This window comes from Gorilla gorilla, chromosome 1 (genome assembly GCF_029281585.2).
Source record: "Gorilla gorilla gorilla isolate KB3781 chromosome 1, NHGRI_mGorGor1-v2.1_pri, whole genome shotgun sequence".
Classification (NCBI taxonomy): Eukaryota; Metazoa; Chordata; class Mammalia; order Primates; family Hominidae; genus Gorilla; species Gorilla gorilla.
Window position 1 is genome coordinate 211,464,230 of NC_073224.2, and position 21,631 is coordinate 211,485,860.

The 21,631-nt window shown below is 44.0% G+C and overlaps 1 protein-coding gene and 1 pseudogene across 11 annotated transcripts in view; both read right to left on the reverse strand.

Annotated features, from left to right (window-relative positions):
* Nucleotides 1-21,631, reverse strand: part of PHACTR4 (phosphatase and actin regulator 4) — a 120,399-nt gene that overhangs the window by 4,360 nt on the left and 94,408 nt on the right. For all 11 annotated transcript variants that reach the window (XM_063701180.1, XM_063701187.1, XM_031009931.3 and 8 more), the window contains 6 exons: nucleotides 20,229-20,413; nucleotides 15,923-16,076; nucleotides 7,340-7,395; nucleotides 5,556-5,617; nucleotides 4,790-4,927; nucleotides 3,491-3,567 (listed from right to left, as the gene is read on the reverse strand). In XM_063701180.1, the coding sequence (XP_063557250.1) occupies nucleotides 3,491-3,567; nucleotides 4,790-4,927; nucleotides 5,556-5,617; nucleotides 7,340-7,395; nucleotides 15,923-16,076; nucleotides 20,229-20,413 (672 nt within the window). The remainder of the gene's footprint in view (nucleotides 1-3,490; nucleotides 3,568-4,789; nucleotides 4,928-5,555; nucleotides 5,618-7,339; nucleotides 7,396-15,922; nucleotides 16,077-20,228; nucleotides 20,414-21,631) is intronic.
* LOC115932396 (uncharacterized) lies at nucleotides 15,047-15,165 on the reverse strand (annotated as a pseudogene).

The following is a 21,631-nucleotide window of genomic DNA, read 5'->3' on the forward strand; positions in this document are numbered from 1 at the left end:
CTTTTCCGTAATTTTCTCTCTTCTTCCATTGATCTTTCTCAGTATGCTGTCTTGGTTCATTTTCCTCTGTCTACCCTTTAAATAAAAAACAACTTTCCTTGGCCAGTCACAGTGGCTCATGCCTGTAATCAATCCCAACACTTTGGGAGGCCAAGGTGAGAAGATCATTTGAGACCAGGAGTTTGAGAGCAGCCTGGGCAACATACGGAGACCCTGTCTCTACAAATGATCAAAAAGTTAGCCAGGTGTGGTGGCCTGTGCCTGTAGTCACAGCTACTGAGGAGGCTGAGGTGGGAGGATGGCTTGAACATGAGAGGTTGAGGCTGCAGTGAGCCACGATCATGCCACTGCACTCCAGCTTGGGTGACAGAGTGAGACCTTGTCTCAAAAAAAAAAAAAAAAAAAAAAAAAATCCCTCCTAAAGGTCCACTATCTTCTTTCATTTGTATCTTGAGACTTTGCTTTCTTTCTGGATTCTAGGCTGCATATCTAATGGTCTTCTAGGTATCTCCATGTGTCATAGGCTCCTCAAACTAAACACATGCAATTTATTTTCTAGCTTGTTCATTGTCTGCCTTCTTCTTTTAGAATAAAAGCTTGGCCAGGCATAGTGGCTCACACTTGTAATCCCAACACTTTGGGAGGCCAAGATGGGAGGATCACTTGAGGCCAGGAATTCAAGACCAGCCTGGGAAACATAGTGAGACCCCATCTCTATTAAAAAAAGAAAAAAAAGAATAAAGCCTCATTGAGGACAGAGACTTTATCTTATTTCCTGCTGTAGCCCAAGGACCTAGCACTATACCTATCATGTGGTAGGTGCTCAGTATTTGTTGAATAAACTAAACTGTTCAGCTAAACTTATCACCTTCAAAGACCTCAAAAAATACAAGTTAAAAATATCAGAGTCATTTTGACTACTCCTTTATTTCATCTCTGGAATCCAACAAATTGCCACATCTTGTTGATTCTATGCTTGAAATGTCTTACAAATCTATCACCTTTGCATTCTCACTATCTCTGGTGTGAGCTACCACTATGCTCACTATGATTATTTCAGACACTTCCTGTTTTCCTTGCTGTTAGTCTCTTCATCCTTCCATATCATCTTCGTTGTTTGCATCAGAGCTTGTTCTGAAATACACAGAATTTCCTGCTTATGAACTGCCAATGGTTCCAACATCCTAGCATAACAGTCAAAGCATTGCGAGGGACTGCAACCCATTTTCTAGTTTATTTTCACCACACTGCCCCAAACATCCTCTGATCCAGCTACATTTTCTGTTATCCAGAAACACCATGTGTTTTCCTCTCTCCCATCGTCTTGCTTAAGTTGGTCCTTCTTTTTCTTTTTTTGAGAGACAGTCTTGCTCTGTTGCCCAGGTTGGAGCGCAGTTGCGCGATCTCGGCTCACTGCAACCTCTGCTTCCGGGGTTCCAGTGATTCTCCTGCTTCAGCCTCCCAAGTATCTGGGACTACAGGCATGCCACCATGCCCGGCTAATTTTTGTATTTTTAGTAGAGACAGGGTTTCACCATGTTGGCCAGGCTGGTCTCCAACTGGCCTCAAGTGATCCACCTGCCTCAGCCTCCCAAAGTGCTGGGATTACAGGTGTGAGCCACTGCGCCCAGCCTATACTGGTCCTTTTGCTTACAAGGTTCTTTCCTTCCTTTCTGTTCAGATTAATTTTTTTTATATACCTTAAGATCTAGCGTAAATGTCACATTCTCTATAACTCTTTCCTTTAGCAAAAACTGTTCTTTTTAGCAATGGCATCTTACTTTGTTGTCCAGGCTTCAGTGCAGTGGTGTGACCATGGATCACTGCTGCCTCAATTTCCCAGGCTCAAGTGAATTTCCTACCTCAGCCTCCCGAGTAGCTGGACTACAGGAGCGTGCCACTGCACCTTCTGGCTATTTTTTTTTTTTTTTTTTTGAGACGGAGTCTCGCTCTGTCACCCAGGCTGGAGTGCAGTGGTGTGATCTCAGCTCACTGCAAGCTCCGCCTCCCAGGTTCAAGCAATTCTGCCTCAGCCTCCTGAGTAGCTGGGACTACAGGCACCTGCCACCATGCCCAGCTAATTTTTTGTATTTTTAGTAGAGAGGGGGTTTCACCATGTTAGCCAGGATGGTCTCGATCTCCTGACCTCGTGATCCACCTGCCTCGGCCTCCCAAAGTGCTGGGATTACAGGTGTGAGCCACTGTGCCTGGCTGCACCTCGCTAATTTTTTTTTTAAGTTTATTTTTTGTAGAGATGGGGCTCACTATGTTTCCCAGGCTGGTCTCAAAGTGATCCTCCCACCTCGGCCTCCCAAAGTACTAGGATTACAGGTGTGTACCACTGCGCCAGGCCCCTGCCTAAATCAAAAAATAGATTTTTTTTTTTTTTTTGTAGGGATGGAGTCTTACTATGTTGCTCAAGCTGGTGTCAAACTCCTGTGCTCAAGCGATCCTCCCGCCTCAGCCACTCAAAGTGTCGAGATTACAGGCATGAACCACTGCACTCAGCCTCATTTGCCTCTTTTTGTAAATGTTCTAAAAATCATGTAAAGATACTTCCATTTGTGGCTAGCTGATTCTTTGGATATGGGTGGGTCCTTAATCACAACCGTAATTCCAAATCAAAACACTTGATTTGTTGGCTTGTTGGCTTTGTTGGATTTCTTGGCTTGTTTCATGAAGACAGCTAATTAAAATGTTGTTTATACATTAAGTTGGTAAGATCAACTGTGCTAGGCAGAACTGAAACCAGAGAGGGCAAGATCTTGTCTAACTTAGCACAGTCTCCTCATTTATAACCTGAGAGAGTAAGGTACAAGGAAGAGAGCACCTCACATCCTTGAAGTCATTGATTTCTTTCTCCGAATCCTGGTTCTGCAATTTACTAGCAAGTCAACCAAGTTACTTAACCATTGTGAGCCTCCATTTCCTCAGTGATAAAATGGGGATGTTAACACATCTTGCATGTTTATTACAAGGATTAAATAATATACATGAAATGCCATAATCAGAATACGCATTTACTTATTTATTTATTTTTTTTGAGATGGAGTTTTGCTCTTGTTACCCAGGCTGGAGTGCAATGGCGTGATCTCAGCTCACTACAACCTCCATCTCCCGGGTTCAAGTGATTCTCCCGCATCATCCTCCCTAATAGTTGGGATTACAGGCGCCTGCTACCAGGCCCAGCTAATTTTTGTATTTTTAGTAGAGATGGGGTTTCGCCATGTTGGTCCGGCTGGTCTCAAACTCCTGACCTCAGGTAATCCACCTGCCTCAGCCTCCCAAAGTACTGGGATTACAGGTGTGAGCCACCGCACCTGGCCTAGGCATTTACTATTGCTTCTTACTTTTCATCCCTTTGAATGCAGTCTTGCAATCACCACTGAGTGTTTTCCTTTTTACTGATGTCATTAGAGCCCTTCATATCTGAACAATTTTTTGGAAAACTCTACCTAGCACATATATGATTGGGTCTTTTGGGTCTTACCGTGTAAAATGTTTGCTCTCTTCATGAACCTCCATCTCGGAGCTTTTAAATTCATTTAATTCTTTTCTTATGGCAGCCTGTGGAGTAGAGACAAAAATGTTTCAGCTTCTTCTGGCTGCTTTGCACAGCAGTGTAACTTGTCATTTTTCTGTACTGTGTTTAACTTTGTAAGTCACTGCAACCCCTCACAGGCAACCCAGACACCAGGTCAACACAATGATACCCATCTGTCTCATAATAAACCTAAAATTTTTAGTTTAATCAAAATACTTGAAAATCTTGAAAGATATATTGTAGCTTTTATAATTTTGTTTTTGTTTTTTCCTGAGATGGAATCTCGCTCTGTTGCTGAGGCTGGAGTGCAGTGGTGCAATCTCAGCTCACTGCAACCTTCAGCTCCTGGGTTCAGGCGATTCTCCTGCCTCAGCCTCCCGAATAGCTGGGCTTACAGGTGCGCACTACCACGCCCGGCTATTTTGTATTTTTAGTACAGACAGGGTTTCACCATGTTGGCCAGGCTGGTCTTGAACTCCTGACCTCAAGAGATGTACCTGCTTCGGCCTCCCAAAGTGCTGGGATTACAGGTGTGAGCCACTGCACCTGGCTAGTTTTGTTTTTTTTTTTAATTTTAATTTTTAATTTTTATTTTTGAGGTGGAGTCTCACTCTGCTGCCCAGGCTGGAGTGCACTGGCATGATCTTGGCTCACTGCAACCTCCACCTCCTAGGTTTAAGCAATTCTCCTGCTTCAGCCTCCCAAGTAGCTGGTATTACAGGTGCATGCCATCACACCCAGCTAATTTTTGTATTTTTAGTAGAGATGGGGTTTCGCCATGTTGGCCAGGCTGGTCTCGAACTCCTTACCTCGAGTGATCCCTCTGCATTGGCCTCCCAAAGTGCTAGGATTACAGGCATAAGCCACCACGCCTGGCCAGCTTTTATAGTTTTTCACAGCATTATAAAAATGAAATATTGGTAATTACTAAAATATATAGCCCAAACTCCCTCTAACCAAACAACCACTGTTTAAAATGTATTTATTCCTTCCAGAATTTTTACTCTGTGAGATAGCAGGGATTTTCTTTCTTTCAGTATTGGTGGTGGAGTTACCAAAACATACTGAGTTAGTATAACGTTTTGACTTGTTCAACTTGGCATTTTGTATCTTGATTTGAAATTTAATATTATATTAAAACTAGAAGTTTTGTTTATGGTTACCCCTTCTAGTTAGTATCTTGGATCCTCCAAATAAAGAGAAAAAGAGAAAGAGAAAAAAAGCAAGAGAGTGCTTTCCAGGTACCTTGTCAGCAGGGGTCAGTTTGGTCCAAGGTTTGTCGGCTCGCCGGTCATAATCTTGAGCATCTGTTACCTCTACATATTCATTAAACCTCAGAATCTTCCTGGCAAGGAGTTCAGCGACAGTTGGCCTTTGACTGAGCTGAAGGAAACGGAGCCTCTTAGTTCACCAAGCCAATAATTAGGCATCAATCATGCATTCAAATTGCCTCTAACCCAGTGCTTCAATCTTCATTGGAATCACCTGGGGGAGCTTTAGACACTATTGATCCCTGGAGGTCCCACCCCCCAGTGATTATGGTTATCAGGTGGTTTTTTGTTTTGTTTTTTTTTGAGACAGGGTCTTGCCCTGTCACCCAGGCTGGAGTGCAGTGGCACAATCACAGCTCACTGCAGCCTCAACCTCCCAAGCTCAAATGATCCTACCTCAGCCTCCCAAGTAGCTGATATTACAGGCGCATACCACCATGCCTGGCTAATATATATATTTTTTTGTAGAGGTGGGGTCTTGCCATGTTGCCCAGGCTGCAAATTCATTTTTTTCTTTTTCTTTTCTTTCTTCTTTTTTTTTTTTAATGTAGACACAAGGTTTCACTGTTTTCCCCAGGCTGGTCTTGAACTCCTGGGCTCAAGCAATCCTCCTGCCATGGCCTTCCAAAGTGCTGGGATTACAGGCACAAGCCACTGTGCCCAGCTGCAAATTCATTTCCAATCAAATAGGCCATCCAAATATAACACATATAGTTAACTGAACACACAGGCAGTAGTACCTTTCTAGTGAGCCGACGTTTAATTTCTCGTTTTTCTGCCTGACGATCAGCTTCATTTTTAGCTACAGTTGACAATCAGAAGGAAGGAATATTACTCACAAATGACAATTTGCATATCAAACGTTTTAGTAATTACATTACAGATATTTCTTTTTTGTTTTTTTTTTTGAGACGGAGTTTTGCTCTTGTTGCCCAGGCTGGAGTGCAATGGTACAATCTTGGCTCACTGCAACCTCGGCCTCCCGAGTTCAAGCGATTCTCCTGTCTCAGCCTCCTGAGTAGCTGGGATTACAGGCACATGCCATGCACAGCTGATTTTTGTATTTTTAGTAGAGACAGAGTTTCATCATATTGGTCAGGCTGGTCTCAAACTCCTGACCTCAGGTGATCCACCCGCCTCGGCCTTCCAAAGTGCTGGGATTACAGGCATGAGCCACCGTGCCCAGCCCAGATATTTCTTTTTTTTTCTCTTTTTTTTTTTTTGAGATGGAGTCTTGCTTTGTCGCCCATGCTGGAGTGCAGTGGCGCAATCTCGGCTCACTGCAAGCTCCGCTTCCCGGGTTCACGCCATTCTCCTGCCTCAGCCTCCCGAGTAGCTGGGACTACAGGCGCCCGCCACCATGCCCAGCTAATTTTTTTGTATTTTTAGTAGAGACGGGGTTTCACCGTGTTAGCCAGGATGGTCTCGATCTCCTGACCTTGTGATCCACTCGCCTCGGCCCAGATATTTCTTATAGGCCCAAATCAGAATAAAATACTAACTTTGGGGATGGCTAAACAAAACAATTTTCTTGTCAACGATACAAGTACTTAAGAGCAAGAGTCAGCAAACTATGGCACCACATCTCGCCAGTTGCCTGTATTTTTCCTGCCCATGAACTAAGAATAGTCTTCACATTTTTAAATGGTTTTGTAAGTACCTATTACGTATAGTTGTTCATTTGCTTTTTGGCCTGCAAAACCCAAAATGTTTACTATGTATGCTTTAAGGAAAAGCCTGCAGATTCTTGCTCAAGAGTAACTGCTAAGAATGGACAATGGTGATCACACTGAGTTTTGTGTGATACATTATAAGGGCTCCCACACTAGAAAATTTACTAAGTTATTAAGTTGTGTATACCCAAGTAGTGCTGAGAGAACAGGGGATGGATTGGTCAGACTGAACATGCTCACAAATAGCCCTAAGGAAGCCCAAACCTTCTCAGTGAGGAGACTTTTAAGGCCAAATTTCACTCTATATTCTGGAAAAACAAATGAAATATGTACTAGATTAGAATGCTATTTCAGGAAATTAATTATGTACACAGACAGCAAATTAAATATATGGTCCCATTTGGTAACTACAGAGGTAAGAAAGTCTTAAGGGATTAAACCAAGAGAAAAGCTGCTGCATTTGGGACTTGCTTTGGGCCCCAGCCCTCACATTCTAGAATAGGAAGGTCTCCATATGCACAGCTACCTCCTTAGCTCCCTGAAAACAGAAAAATTGGGCACATCTCCCATATACTGTCAAAGCCTCCCAAATGCCCAAGGCAGTTCCAGGATACGGTGAGAGCACTGAAACAAAGCTTTCTAGAGTATCACAGCACACTAAACAATACCATAATAGCATCTTCCAAAGGAAGCTTGGTAAGCTCTGTTCCTTCATGGGGAAATAAATAGTCCTTGCCTGGCTGGAACACTCTCCCTTAGCCCTTGTAGCAAATGCTTCTTTTTTCTTTTATGTATATTAAAGAAACATACAAAGAAAATCTATACAACTTTATTTCCATAACTGGACTCACGTTGCAATATATTGCGTTGTTCTAGTTCTTCTGGTGTTGGTCTTTGACTCAGTCGCCTAAAAATGAGATAAATAAAGGTAATGTTTATGTTAAACCTCCCAATCTTGTTTATAAAGTTTTTTTGGTCACAGTATATATTAGCCCCTATATAAGTAAGAAATCAACAAATTTTCAAACTGATATATTTCATTTATTTATGATTGTTTATAAAACAATTTCACATTAAAAGTGTTAACACAGATATCACATTATAAAAAGGAACTGTATATGCAAACAAGTGGCCAGGATTCTAGTTCTAGACCTTGATAAGAGCTATTAGCACAAAAAAGTTCAGTTAGACCTTGAGTGTCCTCATCTGTGAAGCGAAGGTTTGGACCGAACTGGTGGCTCCTAAACAAATTTGCTCCTTCAGAAGCATTAGAGACTTTTTAGAAAACACAGATTCCCAAGAAACGTTAACAGAAATTCTGATTCAGAAAATCAGGATGAAAAATGAAATTACATATATCTATATATAGATTTTTTTTTTCACAAAACGTCTTCTATGACTCAGATGTCCCTCTTTAGATTTTTTTTTTTACAATTTTTTGAAAATAGAGATGAGGGTCTCACTCTGTTGCCCAGGATAGTCTTGAACTCCTGGGCTCCAGCTATCTTCCTGCCTTGGCCCCCCAAACTGCTGGGATTATAGGCGCAAGCCATTATGCCCGGCTAGGTTATTTTTGAGATGGAGTCTTGCTCTGTCACCTAGGCTGGAGTGCAGTGGTGCAATCTCGGCTCACTGCAAGCTCCGCCTCCCGGGTTCATGACATTCTCCTGCCTCAGCCTTCCAAGTAGCTGGGACTACAGGCGCCTGCCACCACGCCTGGCTAATTTTTTGTATTTTTAGTAGAGACAGGGTTTCACCGTGTTAGCCAGGATGGTCTCAATCCCCTGACCTTGTGATCCGCCTGCCTCGGCCTCCCAAAGTGCTGGGATTACAGGCGTGAGCCACCACGCCTGGCCGTGCCCAGCTAGGTTTTTAAATCAGTGGTTTAGGAACCACTGGAATTTAAGTTTGTCTCTTTCTGTGTGATATTCTATAATTCTATGATTTAAATCTCAGTCTTCTCTGTGAAGCATTTGATAAAGTTATCTCACCTCATCACAGTTCTGAGATGTTATTCACCAATAACAATTTGTTAGCCAGGTGTGGTGGCTCATGCATGTAATCCCCAGCACTTTGGGAAGCCGAAGCAGGTGGATCACCTGAGGTCAGTAACTCAAAACCAGCCTGGCCAACATGGTGAAACCCCGTCTCTACTGAAAAATACAAAAATTAGCCGGATGTTGTGGCGTGCTCCTGTAGTCCCAGCTACTCGGGAGGCTGAGGCAGGAGAATACTTGAACCTGGGAGATGGAGGTTGCAGTGAGCTGAAGCTCATGCTACTGCACTCCTGCTTGGGCGACAGAGTGAGATTCCATCTCAAAAAAAAAAAAAAACAAAAAACCAACAAAAAACTACAATTTGTCATTTTTGGAATCAGAAAGTTATTCATTTCTTACTTTTAATTTATACTTCTCAGACAGTATTTGGGCTAATTAGCTAGTACTTGCAAAATTTTCAACTCTTCTGTTGCTTGCATAAGGAACTTCCAGTCCCATTCTATATACAACTTTTCTTTCTGAACAAGACCTTCCTTTTGTGTGTGTGTGTGTCAGGGTCTCACTCTGTACCCAGGCTAGAGTGCAGTGGTGTGATCACAGCTCACTGCAGCTCCACCTCCTAGGCTCAAATGATCCTCCTACCTCAAGGACCTTCCATTTTATTTATTTATTTTTATTTTATTTTTATTTATTTTTAGGCAGAATCTTGCTCTGCCGCCCAGGCTGGAATACAGTGGCTTGATCTCGGCTCACTGCAACCTCCGCCTCCCAGGTTCAAGCGATTCTCCTGCCTCAGCCTCCCGAGTAGCTGGGACTATAGGCGCATGACACCATGCCCAGCTAAGTTCTTGTAGTTTTAGTAGAGATGGCGTTTCACCGTGTTAGCCAGGATGGTCTCAATCTCCTGACCTTGTGATCCGCCCGCCTCGGCCTCCCAAAGTCCTAGGATTACAGGCATGAGCCACTGTGCCCCACCCCATTTTAATTTTTTAAAAAGTACGTATGTATGTGTATGTATTTATTTATTTAGAGACTGGGCTGGCTAATTTTTTTATTTTTGGTAGTGATGGAGTTTTGCCATATTGCCCAGGCTGGTCTCAAATTCCTGGGCTCAAGTGATTCCCCCAGCTCAGCCTCCCAAAGGGCTGGAATTAGAGATGTTAGCCACCACGCCCAGCTGGACCTTCCTGTTTTTTTTTTGGAGACAGAGTCTCACTCTGTTGCCCAGGCTGGAGTGCACTGGTGCCACCTTGGCTCACTGCAACCTCAGCCTCCTGGGTTCAAGTGATTGCCCTGCCTCAGCCTCTTGAGTAGCTGAGACTACAGGCATGTACCACTAGGCCCAGCTAACGTTTAATAGAGATGGGGTTTCACCATGTTGGTCAGGCTGGTCTTGAACTCCAGACGTTAAGTGATCCTCCTACCTCAGCCTCCCAAAGTGTTGGGATTACAGGCATGAGCCACCATGCCTGGCCTGGGCCTTCCTTTTTAAATGTTCTTCGGAAAAAAACAAACAAACAAACAAAAAAAACCCAGCTTTAATACGATATAACTGACATACAATAATACTGTAAATATGTACAACTGTGTACATATTTAACATGTACAATTTGGCCACTTTTGCCATGTATCACCTGTGAAATCATCATCACAATTGCAAGAATGAACATATCACTCCTATATTTATTTCCTTTCCTTTCTTTTTGAGACAGAGTTTTGCACTGTTGCCCAAGCTGGAGTGCAGTGGCCCGATCTTGGCTCACTGTAACCTCTGCCTCCCCGGTTCAAGTGATTCTCCTGCCTCAGCCTCCCAAGTAGCTGGGATTACAGGCATGTGCTACCACGCCCAGCTAATTTTGTATTTTTAGAAGAGATGAAGTTTCTCCATGTTGATCAGGCTGGTCTCGAACTCCCAACCTCAGGTGATCCGCCTGCCTCGGCCTCCCAAAGTGCTGGGATTACAGGGGTGAGCCACCACACCCGGCCTTGTCAGTCTTTTAAATTGCATAACTTTAGCCATCCTAGTGTACTCGTGGTGGTCTCTTATTGTGTGTGTTTTTTTAAATTTCAATCTTATTTTATAGTGATAACACTTACTATGAGATCTACCTTTTGAACAGATTTTTAAGTGTACAATACAGTATTATTATTATTATTTTTGAGATGGAGTCTCACTCTGTTGCCCAGGCTGGAGTGCAGTGGCGTGATCTCGGCTCATTGCAACCTCTGCCTCCCAGGTTCAAGTGATTCTCCTGCCTCAGCCTCCTGAGTAGCTGGGATTACAGGCACGCACCACCACACCCGGCTAATTTTTGTATTTTTAGTAGAGATGGGGTTTCACCATGTTGGTCAGGCTGGTCTGGAACTCCTGACCTCGTGATATGCCTGCCTCGGCCTCCCAAAGTATTGGGATTACAGGCATGAGCCACTACACCTGGCCAATACAGTATTAACTATTGATTGATTGATTGAGACAGAGTCTCACTCTGTTGTCCAGGCTGGAGTGCAGTGGCACGGGATCCCGGCTCACTGAAACCTCTGCCTCCCGGGTTCAAGCAATTCTCTTGCCTCAGCCTCCTGACTAGCTGGGATTACAGGTGCCTGCCACAACACCCGGCTAATTTTTGTATTTTTAGTAGAGATGGGGTTTCATCACGTTGGCCAGGCTGGTCTTGACCTCCTGACCTCGTGATCTGCCTGCCTCGGTGTCCCAAAGTGTTGGGATTACAGGCATGAGCCACCGCGCCCAGTCTACAGTATTAACTATAAACACAATGTTGTACAGTGGATCTCTAGAACTTACTCATCATGCATAACTAAAACTTTATACTTATTTATTAGCAACTCCCTATCACCCCTGCCTTCAATCCCCGAGCCCCTGACAACTATCTTTCTACTCTCTGCTTCTATAAATGTGACTATTTCAGATACCTCGCAGAAGTGGAATCATGCAGTATTTATTGTTCTGTGACTGGCTTACTCATATTAATGTCCTCAAGGTTTGACTATATTGTTAGCATATTGTAGGATTTCCTTCTTTTTTAAGATTAAATAATATTCCACTGTATGTATAAACTATATTTTCTTTTGAAACGGAGTTTCTTTTGCTCTTGTTGCCCAGGCTGGAGTGCAGTGGTGTGAACTCAGCTCACTGCAACCTCTGTCCCCCGGGTTCAAGCGATTCTCCTGCCTCAGCCTCCCGAGTAGCTGGGACTACAGATGCCTGCCACCACCCGGCTAAATTTTTTGTAATTTTAGTAGAGATGGGGTTTCACCGTGTTAGCCAGGATGGTCTCTATCTCCTGACCTCGTGATCCACCCGCCTTGGCCTCCCAAAGTGCTGGGATTACAGGCATGAGCCACTGCACCCGACCCATGTTTTTATATTTTTAAAGGTAGGAAAAAAAAAAGAGAGAGTTTATATGGCCATCAAATCCATATATATGGATATATATATGGATATATATATATCGATATATATAGATATATATATACACACACACATATATATTACACATACACACATATATATACACATACACACATATATATACACATACACACATATATTAAATATATTAAATATAACTATATTTATGCCCTGTCTAGTATATAGACTACTGGGCTTAAGTAGTTCTGCTGCCACAGCCTCCCACATAGCTAGGACTACAGGGGCATGCTACCATGCCTGGCTATTTTATTTATTATTTTTTGAGATGGAGTCTTACTCTGTCGTCCAGACTAGAGTGCCATGGTGTGATCTCAGCTCACTGAAACCTCTGCCTCCTGGGTTCAAGTGATTCTCTTGCCTCAGTGTCCTGAGTAGCTGGGATTACAGGTGGGCGCCACCACGCCTGGCTAATTTTTGTATTTTTAGTAGATGGGGTTTCACCATGTTGGCCAGGCTGGTCTGGAACTCCTGATCTCATGTGATCCACCTGCCTCGGCCTTCAAACGTGCTGGGATTACAGGTGTGAGCCACTGTGCCTGACCTATTTTTATTTTTGTAGTGATAGAGTCTTACTATGTTACCCAGGCTGGTCTCAAACTCCTGGCCTCAAGCAATTCTTCCACATTGGCCTCCCAAAGTACCAGGATTATAGGCATGAGCCACTGCACCCTATCCTAAAATATTTACTATTTGGTTCTTTACAGAAAAAGTTTGCCAAATTCTGGCTTATAGGTTATAGGATTATGGCTGATCTATCTCTCTCTCTCTTTTTTTTTTTTTTTTTTTTTTGAGACGGAGTCTTGCTCTGTCACCCAGGCTGGAGTGCAGTGGCGTGATGTTGGCTCACTGCAAGCTCCGCCTCCCAGGTTCATGCCATTCTCCTGCCTCAGCCTCCCGAGTATCTGGGCTACAGGCCCAGCACCACACCCAGCTAATTTTTTTGTATTTTTAGTAGAGACGGGGTTTCATCGTGTTAGCCAGGATGGCCTCGATCTCCTGACCTCATGATCCACCCGCCTCGGCCTCCCAAAGTGCTGAGATTACAGGCGTGAGCCACCGCGTCCGGTCATGATTTATCTCTTTTTTTTGTAATTTTTCAAACTACCATATAATAAATATGTCTTTCTTTACTTTTTTTTGAGACAAGGTTTTGCTCTGATGACTGGGCTGGAGTGCAGTGGGGCATGAGCACAGCTCACTGCAGTCTTGACCTCCTGGGCCTTGATCGCCTGGGTCTTGACCTCCTGGGCCGACCTTGAGCCCCTCCTGGGCTCAAGCAATCCCCCTGCCTCAGCCTCTTGAGTAGCTGGGACCATAAACGTGTGCCACCATGTCTGGCTAAGTTTTTTGTTTTTTTGTCGAGACAGGGTCTTGTCATGTTGCCTCAAACTCCTGGGCTCAAGTGATCCGCCCACCTCAGCCTCCCAAAGTGCTGGGATTACAGGAGTGAGCCACCGTGCCCAGCCTTCTCCCTTAATTTCAAAGTAGTCAGACCACAGAGGTCATATGGGCTGATAATTATGTTTAAGTAAAGAAATTGCAGAGAACAATTTCTGGATCCAAAAAGTGTCTATTAGAAGACAAAGGGAAAACTTGCCCTGAGGTACAGCATACACAGTAAAGCCAGGTGTCTTTTTTTTTTTTTTTTTTGAGACAGGGTTTTGCTCTGTCACCCAGGGTGGAGTGCAGTGGTGCAATTACAGCATACTGCGGCCTTGATCTCTCGGGCTCAAGTGATCCTTCTACCTAAGCTTCCAGAATAGCTGGACTAGAGGTATGTGCCACCATGTCCAGCTAATTTTTTAATTTTTTGTACAGATGGGATCTCACTTTGTTGCCCGGGTTGCTCTGAAACTCCTGGGCTCAAGTGAGCCTCCCACCTCAAGTGAGCCTCCCAAAATGTTGGGATTATAGGTGTGAGCCACCTTGCCCAGCCAAAACCAGGTATCTGCAATAGTACAGAAAAATAAATTTTAATTAGTAGACATGATCAGTTAATTATTTTGTAGGGAACTGTGCCACGAGTTCCAGCTCCTTATCCTCTCTTTATTGGGAGAAATATCTGTGTCAAACAAAAACCCATCTATACAACCTGGATTCTTACACTGTTACATATGCAGAAAGCTGGCTTGCATTCAGTTTCTCTATACTTTTGGTTCCAGTTGACTTGAAAAATATACCAACACTTTGAAAGGAGGCAGTTACACGGAACATATGAAACAGATATAATGCAAATATGGGTGTGACTGTTAATTGGGTTGGCATCTTATGGTTAAGCAACCAGATAAAAAAAGTGACAGAGGAGCCTTTCTGTTCTGGGAACCATTCTGATTTATGTAGAAACTTTTGCAATACCATATGTCTATCTCATGGTTTAAAGCTCTCACAGGCTGGCCAGGTGTGGTGGCTCACACCTGTAATCCCAGCACTTTGTGAGTCCAAGGCGGGCAGATCACCTGAGTCAGGAGTTCGAGACCAGCCTGGCCAACATGGTGAAACCCCATCTTTACTAAAAATACAAAAATTAGCCAGGTGTGGTGGTATGAGCTTGTAGTCCCAGCTACTCAGGAGGCTGAGGCAGGAGAAGCACTTGAACCCGGGAGGCAGAGGTTGCAGTAAGCCGAGATTGCACCATTGCACTCCAGCCTGGGTGACAGAGCGAGGCTCCATCTCAAAAATAAAATAAAATAAAACTCTCACAGGCAGCTACATCTTCAATTTCCAAATTCTTAGAGGATACCCAACTGTGTCCAATATATATTTTTTTGTTTCTTTTCTTTTCTATCTTTTTTTTTTTTTTTTAGATGGAGTCTCACTGTGTCGCCCAGGCTGCAGTACAGTGGCGCGATCTCGGCTCACTGCAGCCTCTGCCTCCTGGGTTCAAGCAATTCTCCGATCTCAGCCTCCCGAGTAGCTGGGACTATAGGCGCATGCCACCATGCCTGGCTAATTTTTGTATTTTTAGTAGAGATGGGGTTTCATCATATTGGTCAGGCTGGTCTTGAACTCCTGACCTCAGATGATCTGCCCACCTCAGCCTCCCGAAGTTCTAGGATTACAGGCATGAGCCACCGTACCCAGCCTCTTTTTTTTTCTTTTTCTTTTTTTGTAAAGATAGTTAGATGCCACGTAGTAGGTGGCAATGCCTTGTATGTGTGTTGTCAGGCCCAAAGGGCCTCTTCCATCCTTGTCAAGTGGAGTGCTAACCTTCTCTCCTTTCATGCAAAACCCAATATGTATTTTTTAAAATTATACTCAAAGTGATGGGTGTGGTAGCTTACACCTATAATCCCAGGACTTTTGGAGGGCAACGTGGGAGGAATGTTTGAGGCCATGAGTTCGAGACCAGCCCGGGAAACACAGAGAGACCCTGTGTCTACAAAAAACTACAAAAATTAGCAGTGCATGGTGGCGCATGCCTGAGGACCCAGCTAGTCAAGAGGCTGAGGTGGGAGGGTGCCTTGAACCCAAGAGTTGGAGGTGGTGAGCCATGATTGAACCACTGCACTCCAGCCTGGGTGACAGATCAAGACCCTGTCTGAAAAGAAAAAAAAATCACACTAAAAAAGATAAATGAATACTCCACAACAAAGTAAACATATAGACTAGGTATAGGGGCTCACGCCTGTAATCCCAGCACTTGTGGAGGCCAAGGTGGGTGATCACTTGAGGCCAGCAGTTCGAGACCAGCCCGGCCAACATGGCAAAATGCTGTCTTTGCTAAGAATACAAAAATTAGCCTGGCGTGGTGGCAGGTGCCTACAATGCCAGCTACTCAGGAGACTGATGCATGAGAATTGCTCGAACCTGGGAGGTGGAGGTTACAGCGAGCCGAGATCACGCCACTACTTCAGCCTGGGTGACAGAGCAAGACCCTGTCTCAGAAAACGAAACAAAACACACACAAAAAAACAACACATCTAACAACATCTAACACAAATACTGGCATAACCAAATCAATCAAGCAAATCTAAGCAAAGGCCTACCGGATCAGTGTGTTTCCAATCTGGTGCCGTATTTCATTCCACTCCTCCTTGCTTTTACAAGGCCAAGAATTCAGGTTCAACTCTGGTTCACTGGGTCTGTGGTTCAACTTCATTGCCAGTGTGTCTTTCCTCTTCACTTTGTTGGCGAGAGCACCTTTGCACACGGGGAAGAAAAAAATGTAGAACTTGAGGCTTAAAGCCAAAGGTTCAACCTTACCTGGAGCTAGGCAAGAGTCTGAACAAATACAATATTTAATTCCCAGTTCCCACCTGGCCTCAAATGATCCAGCCGAACACTGAGGTGGGGGTAAAGCTAAAGACACCTAAAAATCTTTTTAGCCAGGTGGACTGAGATGGTTAAAAGGTATCTTTTCTCTTCTATCAGGCCTCTACATTTTTCCTCCTTGGTAAGAGTTGCTACAGGAGAGAGAATCTAAGCATGGGACAGCCCTCTGAATTAAAACATAACGGCTTTCATACTAACACCTCATAGTCTGTCTGTTTTTAAAGCTGCCTTTCTACTTTAATTAATCAGGACTCAATTATTTGCAAAGATGTGCGAGTATGAAAATGTTTATTTTTCTCTGCCCTGTGGCAATAAGTTCATTAGACCAAAGGGAAAACATCACTTTTATCTTTTCACCTTAGCCCATGTGCCACCTTTCCTCTACTCCATATTGTTGTTGGTTTTTTGTTTGTTTGTTTGTTTGAGACAGAGCTTTTGCTCTTGTTGCCCAGGCTGGAGTGCAGTGTCACGATTTCGGCTCATTGCAACCTCCGCCTCCCAGGTTCAAGTGATTCTCCTGCCTTAGCCTCCTGAGTAGCTGAGATTATAGGCGTGGGTCACCACGCCCAGCTAATTTTTTGTGTTTTTAGTAGACACAGGGTTTCGTTATGTTGGCCAGGCTGGTTTGAACTCCTGACCTCAGGTGATCCACCCGCCTTGGCCTCCCAAAGTGCAGGGATTATAGGCATGAGCCACCACGCCTGGCCTCTTTTTTTTTTTTTCTGAGACGGAGTCTTGCTCTGTTGCCCAGGCTGCAGTGCAGTGGCACGATCTTGGCTCACTGAAACCTCCGCCTCCCAGGCTCAAGCAATTCTCCTGCCTCAGCCTCCTGAGTAGCTGGGGTTACAGGTGCCTGTCACCATGCCTGGCTTTTTTTTTTTTTTTTGCGACAGAGTCTCGCTCTGTGACCCTGGCTGGAGTGTAGTGGCGCAGTCTTGGCTCACTGCGACTTCCGTCTCCTGGGTTCAAGCAATTCTCCTGCCTCAGCCTCCTGAGTAGCTGGGATTACAGGCGCCTGCTACCACGCTCAGCCAATTTTTTATTTTTAGTAGAGATGGGGTTTCACCACGTTGGCCAGGCTGATCTCGAACTCCTGACCTCAGGTGATCCACCTGCCTCGGCCTCCCAAAGTGTTGGGATTATAGGTGTGAGCCACCGTGGCCAGCCATGCCTGGCTAATTTTTTCTATTTTTAGAAGAGATGGGGTTTCACCATGTTGGCCAGGCTGGTCTCAAGCTCCTGACCTCACCGGCCTCGGCCTCCCAAAGTGCTGGGATTAGAGGCACTTAGGTGAATAGTTTTAAAATTGGGGGCAAACAAAAACCTGAAATTAGTACAGCCATTGTGGAAAACACTATGGAGGTTCCTTAAAAAACTGAAAATAGGCCAAATGAGGTGGCTCATGCTTGTAATGCAGCACATTGGGAGGCCAAGGCAGGAAGATTGCTTGAGGCTGGGAGTTTCAGATCAGTTTGAGCAACACAGCAAGACTCCGTCTCTACTTAAAAAACAAAACAAAACAAACAAAACACCCTTAAAAATAGAACTACTGGGCCAGTCACGGTGGCTCATGCCTGTAATCCCAGCACTTTGGGAGGCCAAGGCAGGTGGATCATGAGGTCAAGAGATCGAGACCGTCCCAGCCAATATGGTGAAACCCTGTCTCCACTAAAAAAAAAATACTAAAATGAGCTGGGTGTGGTGATACACACCTGTAATCCCAGCTACTTGGGAGGCTGAGGCAGGAGAATCGCTTGAACCTGGGAGGCGGAGGTTACAGTGAGCTGAGATCGTGCCACTGCACTCCTGCCTGGTGACAGAGTGAGCCTCCATCTATTAAAAAAAAAATAGAACTACCATACAATCCAGCAATCCCACTGTTGGGTACATATCCAAAAGAAAGGAAATCAGCAAATCAATCAGTCATGCTTATTGCAGTACTATTTATAATTCCCAAGATATGGAATCAGACTAAATGTCCATCAATAAATGAAGGGATAAAGAAAACGTGGTGTATATACACAATTGAATATTATTCTGCCATGAAAAAGAAAGAAATCCTGTTATTTGCAACAAAATGGATGGAACTGGAGGACATTACGTTAAGTGAAATAAGCCAGGCACAGAAAGATAAATGTTGTATGTTCTCACTCTTACGTGGGAGCTAAAAAAGTTGATCTCATGGAGGTAATAAATAAAATGGTGGTTACCAGAGGCAGGGAAGGGTAGAGGGGATGGGGGAGAGAGAGACTGGTTAATGGGTATAAAAACAGAATTAGATAGAAGGAATAAGATCTAGGCTGGGCGTGGTGGCTCATGCCTGTAATCGCAGCACTTTGGGAGCTGAGGTGGGCAGATCACTTTGAGCTTACAAGTTCGAGACCAGCCTGGGCAACATGGTGAAACCCTGTCTCTACAAAAAAATACAAAAATGAGCTGGGCGTGGTGGCTCACACCTGTGTTCTCAGCTACTTGGGAGGCTGAGGTTGGAGCATCGCTTGAGCCAGGAAGTGGAGGTTCCAGTGAGCTGAGACTGTGCCACTGCACTCTAGCCTGCAGAGTGAGACACTGTCTCAAAAAAAAGGAATAAGATCTAGTGTTCGGTGGCACAATAGGGTGACTATAGTTAACAATAATTCATTGTATATTTCAAGATAACCAGAAAGGTAGATTTGGAATAATCCCAATACAAACAAATGATAAGTGCTTGAGGTGGATAGCCTAATTACCCATACACACATGCTTATATCAAAATATCTCATGTACTCCATAAATATGTACTACTATTATATATCTATAAAAATTAAAAATAGGCTAGGCACGGTGGCTCATGCCTGTAATCCTAGAGCTTTGGGAGGTCAAGGCAGGGGGATCACATGAGGTCAGGAGTTCAATAACAGCCTGGGCAGCTGGGCACAGTGGCTCACACCTGTAATCTCAGCACTCTGGGAGGTGGGCGGATCACGAGGTCGAGTTCGAGACCAGCCTGGCCAACACAGTGAAGCCCCGCCTCTACTAAAAATAAAAAAAAATTAGCTGGGCCTGGTGGCAGGCGCCTGTAATCCCAGCTACTTGGGAGGCTGAGGCAGGAGAATTGCTTGAACCCGGGAGGTGGAGGTTGCAGTGAGTTGAGATCGTGCCCCTGCACTCCAGTCTGGATGACAGAGCAAGACTCTGTCTAAAAAAAAAAAAAAAAAAAAAAAAAAAAATATATATATATATATATATATCTTTTATGGCCGGGCGCGGTGGCTGACTGCTATAATCCCAGCACTTTGGGAGGCCGAGGCAGGCAGATCACCTGAGGTCGGGAGTTTGAGACCAGTCTGACCAACATGGTGAAGCCCCATCTCTACTAAAAATGCAAAATTAGCCAGGTGTGGTGGCACATGCCTGTAATCCCAGCTACTTGGGAGGCTGAGGCAGGAGAATTGCTTGAACCTGGGAGGTGGAGGTTAAACTGAGCCGAGATCGCACCATTGCACTCCAGGCTGGGCAACAAGAGCAAAACTCCGTCTCAAAAAAAAAAAAAAAAAGAACAGGCTAGGCAACATAACGAGACCCTGTCTCTACAAAAACAAAAAACAAAACAAAAAATCAAAGAAACCTAGCCAGTTGTGGCACACATCTGTCCTAGCTATTTGGGAGGTTGAGGCGTAAGGATCACTTAAGTCCAGGAGTTCGAGGCTACAGTGAGCTACGATTTACCACTGTACTCCAGCTGGGTGACAGATCAAAACCTTCTCCAAAAAAAAAAAAAAAAAAAAATTAAAACAAAAAAACCCAAAAAACCTAAAACCTGAGTGACTCAATCTACTTGGATCCCTGTCTTGGCTTGTTTTAACAGAGGGGTGATAATAGGGACAAGGAGTCCTTCACAGTGGCTTCCAACATCAGTTAGCCAGATGACTTAATGGGAGAAGGTACCTGTTTCCATATCTCTTTTGACACTTGCTAAGATCAGCAAATAGCTTTATCTGGAAAAGAATTCTCTGTTTTGCCTTTCCCTCCCTTTCTTACTCTGATAGCTTTCATCTTCATCTTCTTCATCTCGGTACTGAATGGGACCTTCTGAATCAGAGTCGCTCTCCTTCTCTTCTTCCTCCCGTAGACACTGTGGTAATTTAGGAATGACTGAGGTAGGTGTCATTTCTTCACTGAATGTGGATGGACAGGTTTGCTCCTCCTCTTCTTCATCGTCTGGACTAACAAATTAACATAATTATATTTTCCTTTTAGAAATGAAGAGGATAACTGACTTTTAAGACAAAGGACTGAAATAAAGACGGCGTGGTGGCTCATGCCTGTAATCCCAGTACTTTGGGAGATGGAGGTGGGCAAATTCACCTGAGGTCAGGAGTTTGAGACCAGCCTGGCCAACATGGTGAAACCCTGTGTCTACTAAAAATACAAAAATTAGCCAGGCATGGTGGCAGGTGCCTGTAATCCCAGCTACTTGAGAGGCTGAGGCAGGAGAATCTCTTGAACCCAGGAGGCAGAGGTTGAAGTGAACCGAGATTGTGCCACTACACTCCAGCCTGGGTGACAAGAGTGAGATTATATCTCAAAAAAAAAAAAAAAAAAAAAAGACAAAGGACTGAAATAACCATAAATACAAAAAATCTATGAATGAAGTAACTTATAATTAATTCTCTCCCTTAACTTTAACAATCTTGCTAAGAAACTTTTTAGCAGGTATTAATCTAAGGGTTCAGATCCCAGCTTTACCACTTATTAGGCACTGGTGCTTTCCAGAATTTGTCTAATGTCATTCTCACAAGCCTACAGAGTAAATATTATTCCCATTTAGAGATGATATAACTAAAGAGCAGAAGGCTTAAGTAACTTAACACTACTATAAGCTAAGAGTGGTAGTGCTGCAATTTGAACCCAGGGCTATCTCACTCCAAGGTGAATGCTCTTAAGCACAACATTATACAATGCCTTCCCTGTAGCATATAAAACTAGCGGTTGTAATTTTTCATGTACATAATTTTGTAAATTTTGTGTCATCACAAAAATCTCCATGAAAAAAAAAAATCACGAGAGTAAAAAGTCAAAATTTGGCCAAGCACAGTGGCTCACACCCATGATCCCAGCATTCTGGGAGGTTGAGGCAGGCAGACTGCTTGAGCCCAGGAGTTCAGGGCGAGCCTGGGCAACATGGCAAAACCCCATCTCTAACAAAAAATATAAAAATTAGCTGGGTGTGATGGCATGTGCCTGTAGTCACAGTTACTTGGGAGGCTGAGGAGGGAGAATTGCTTGAGCCCAGGAGATGGAGGTTGCAGTGAGCCAAGACTGCACCACTGACTCCAGCTTGAGTGAGAGAGTGAGAACCTGTCTCAAACATAAATAAATAAATAAATAAAAATAAAGTTTTAAGATAAGATTAAAAAAAGAAAGAGTCCGAATTCTATAAC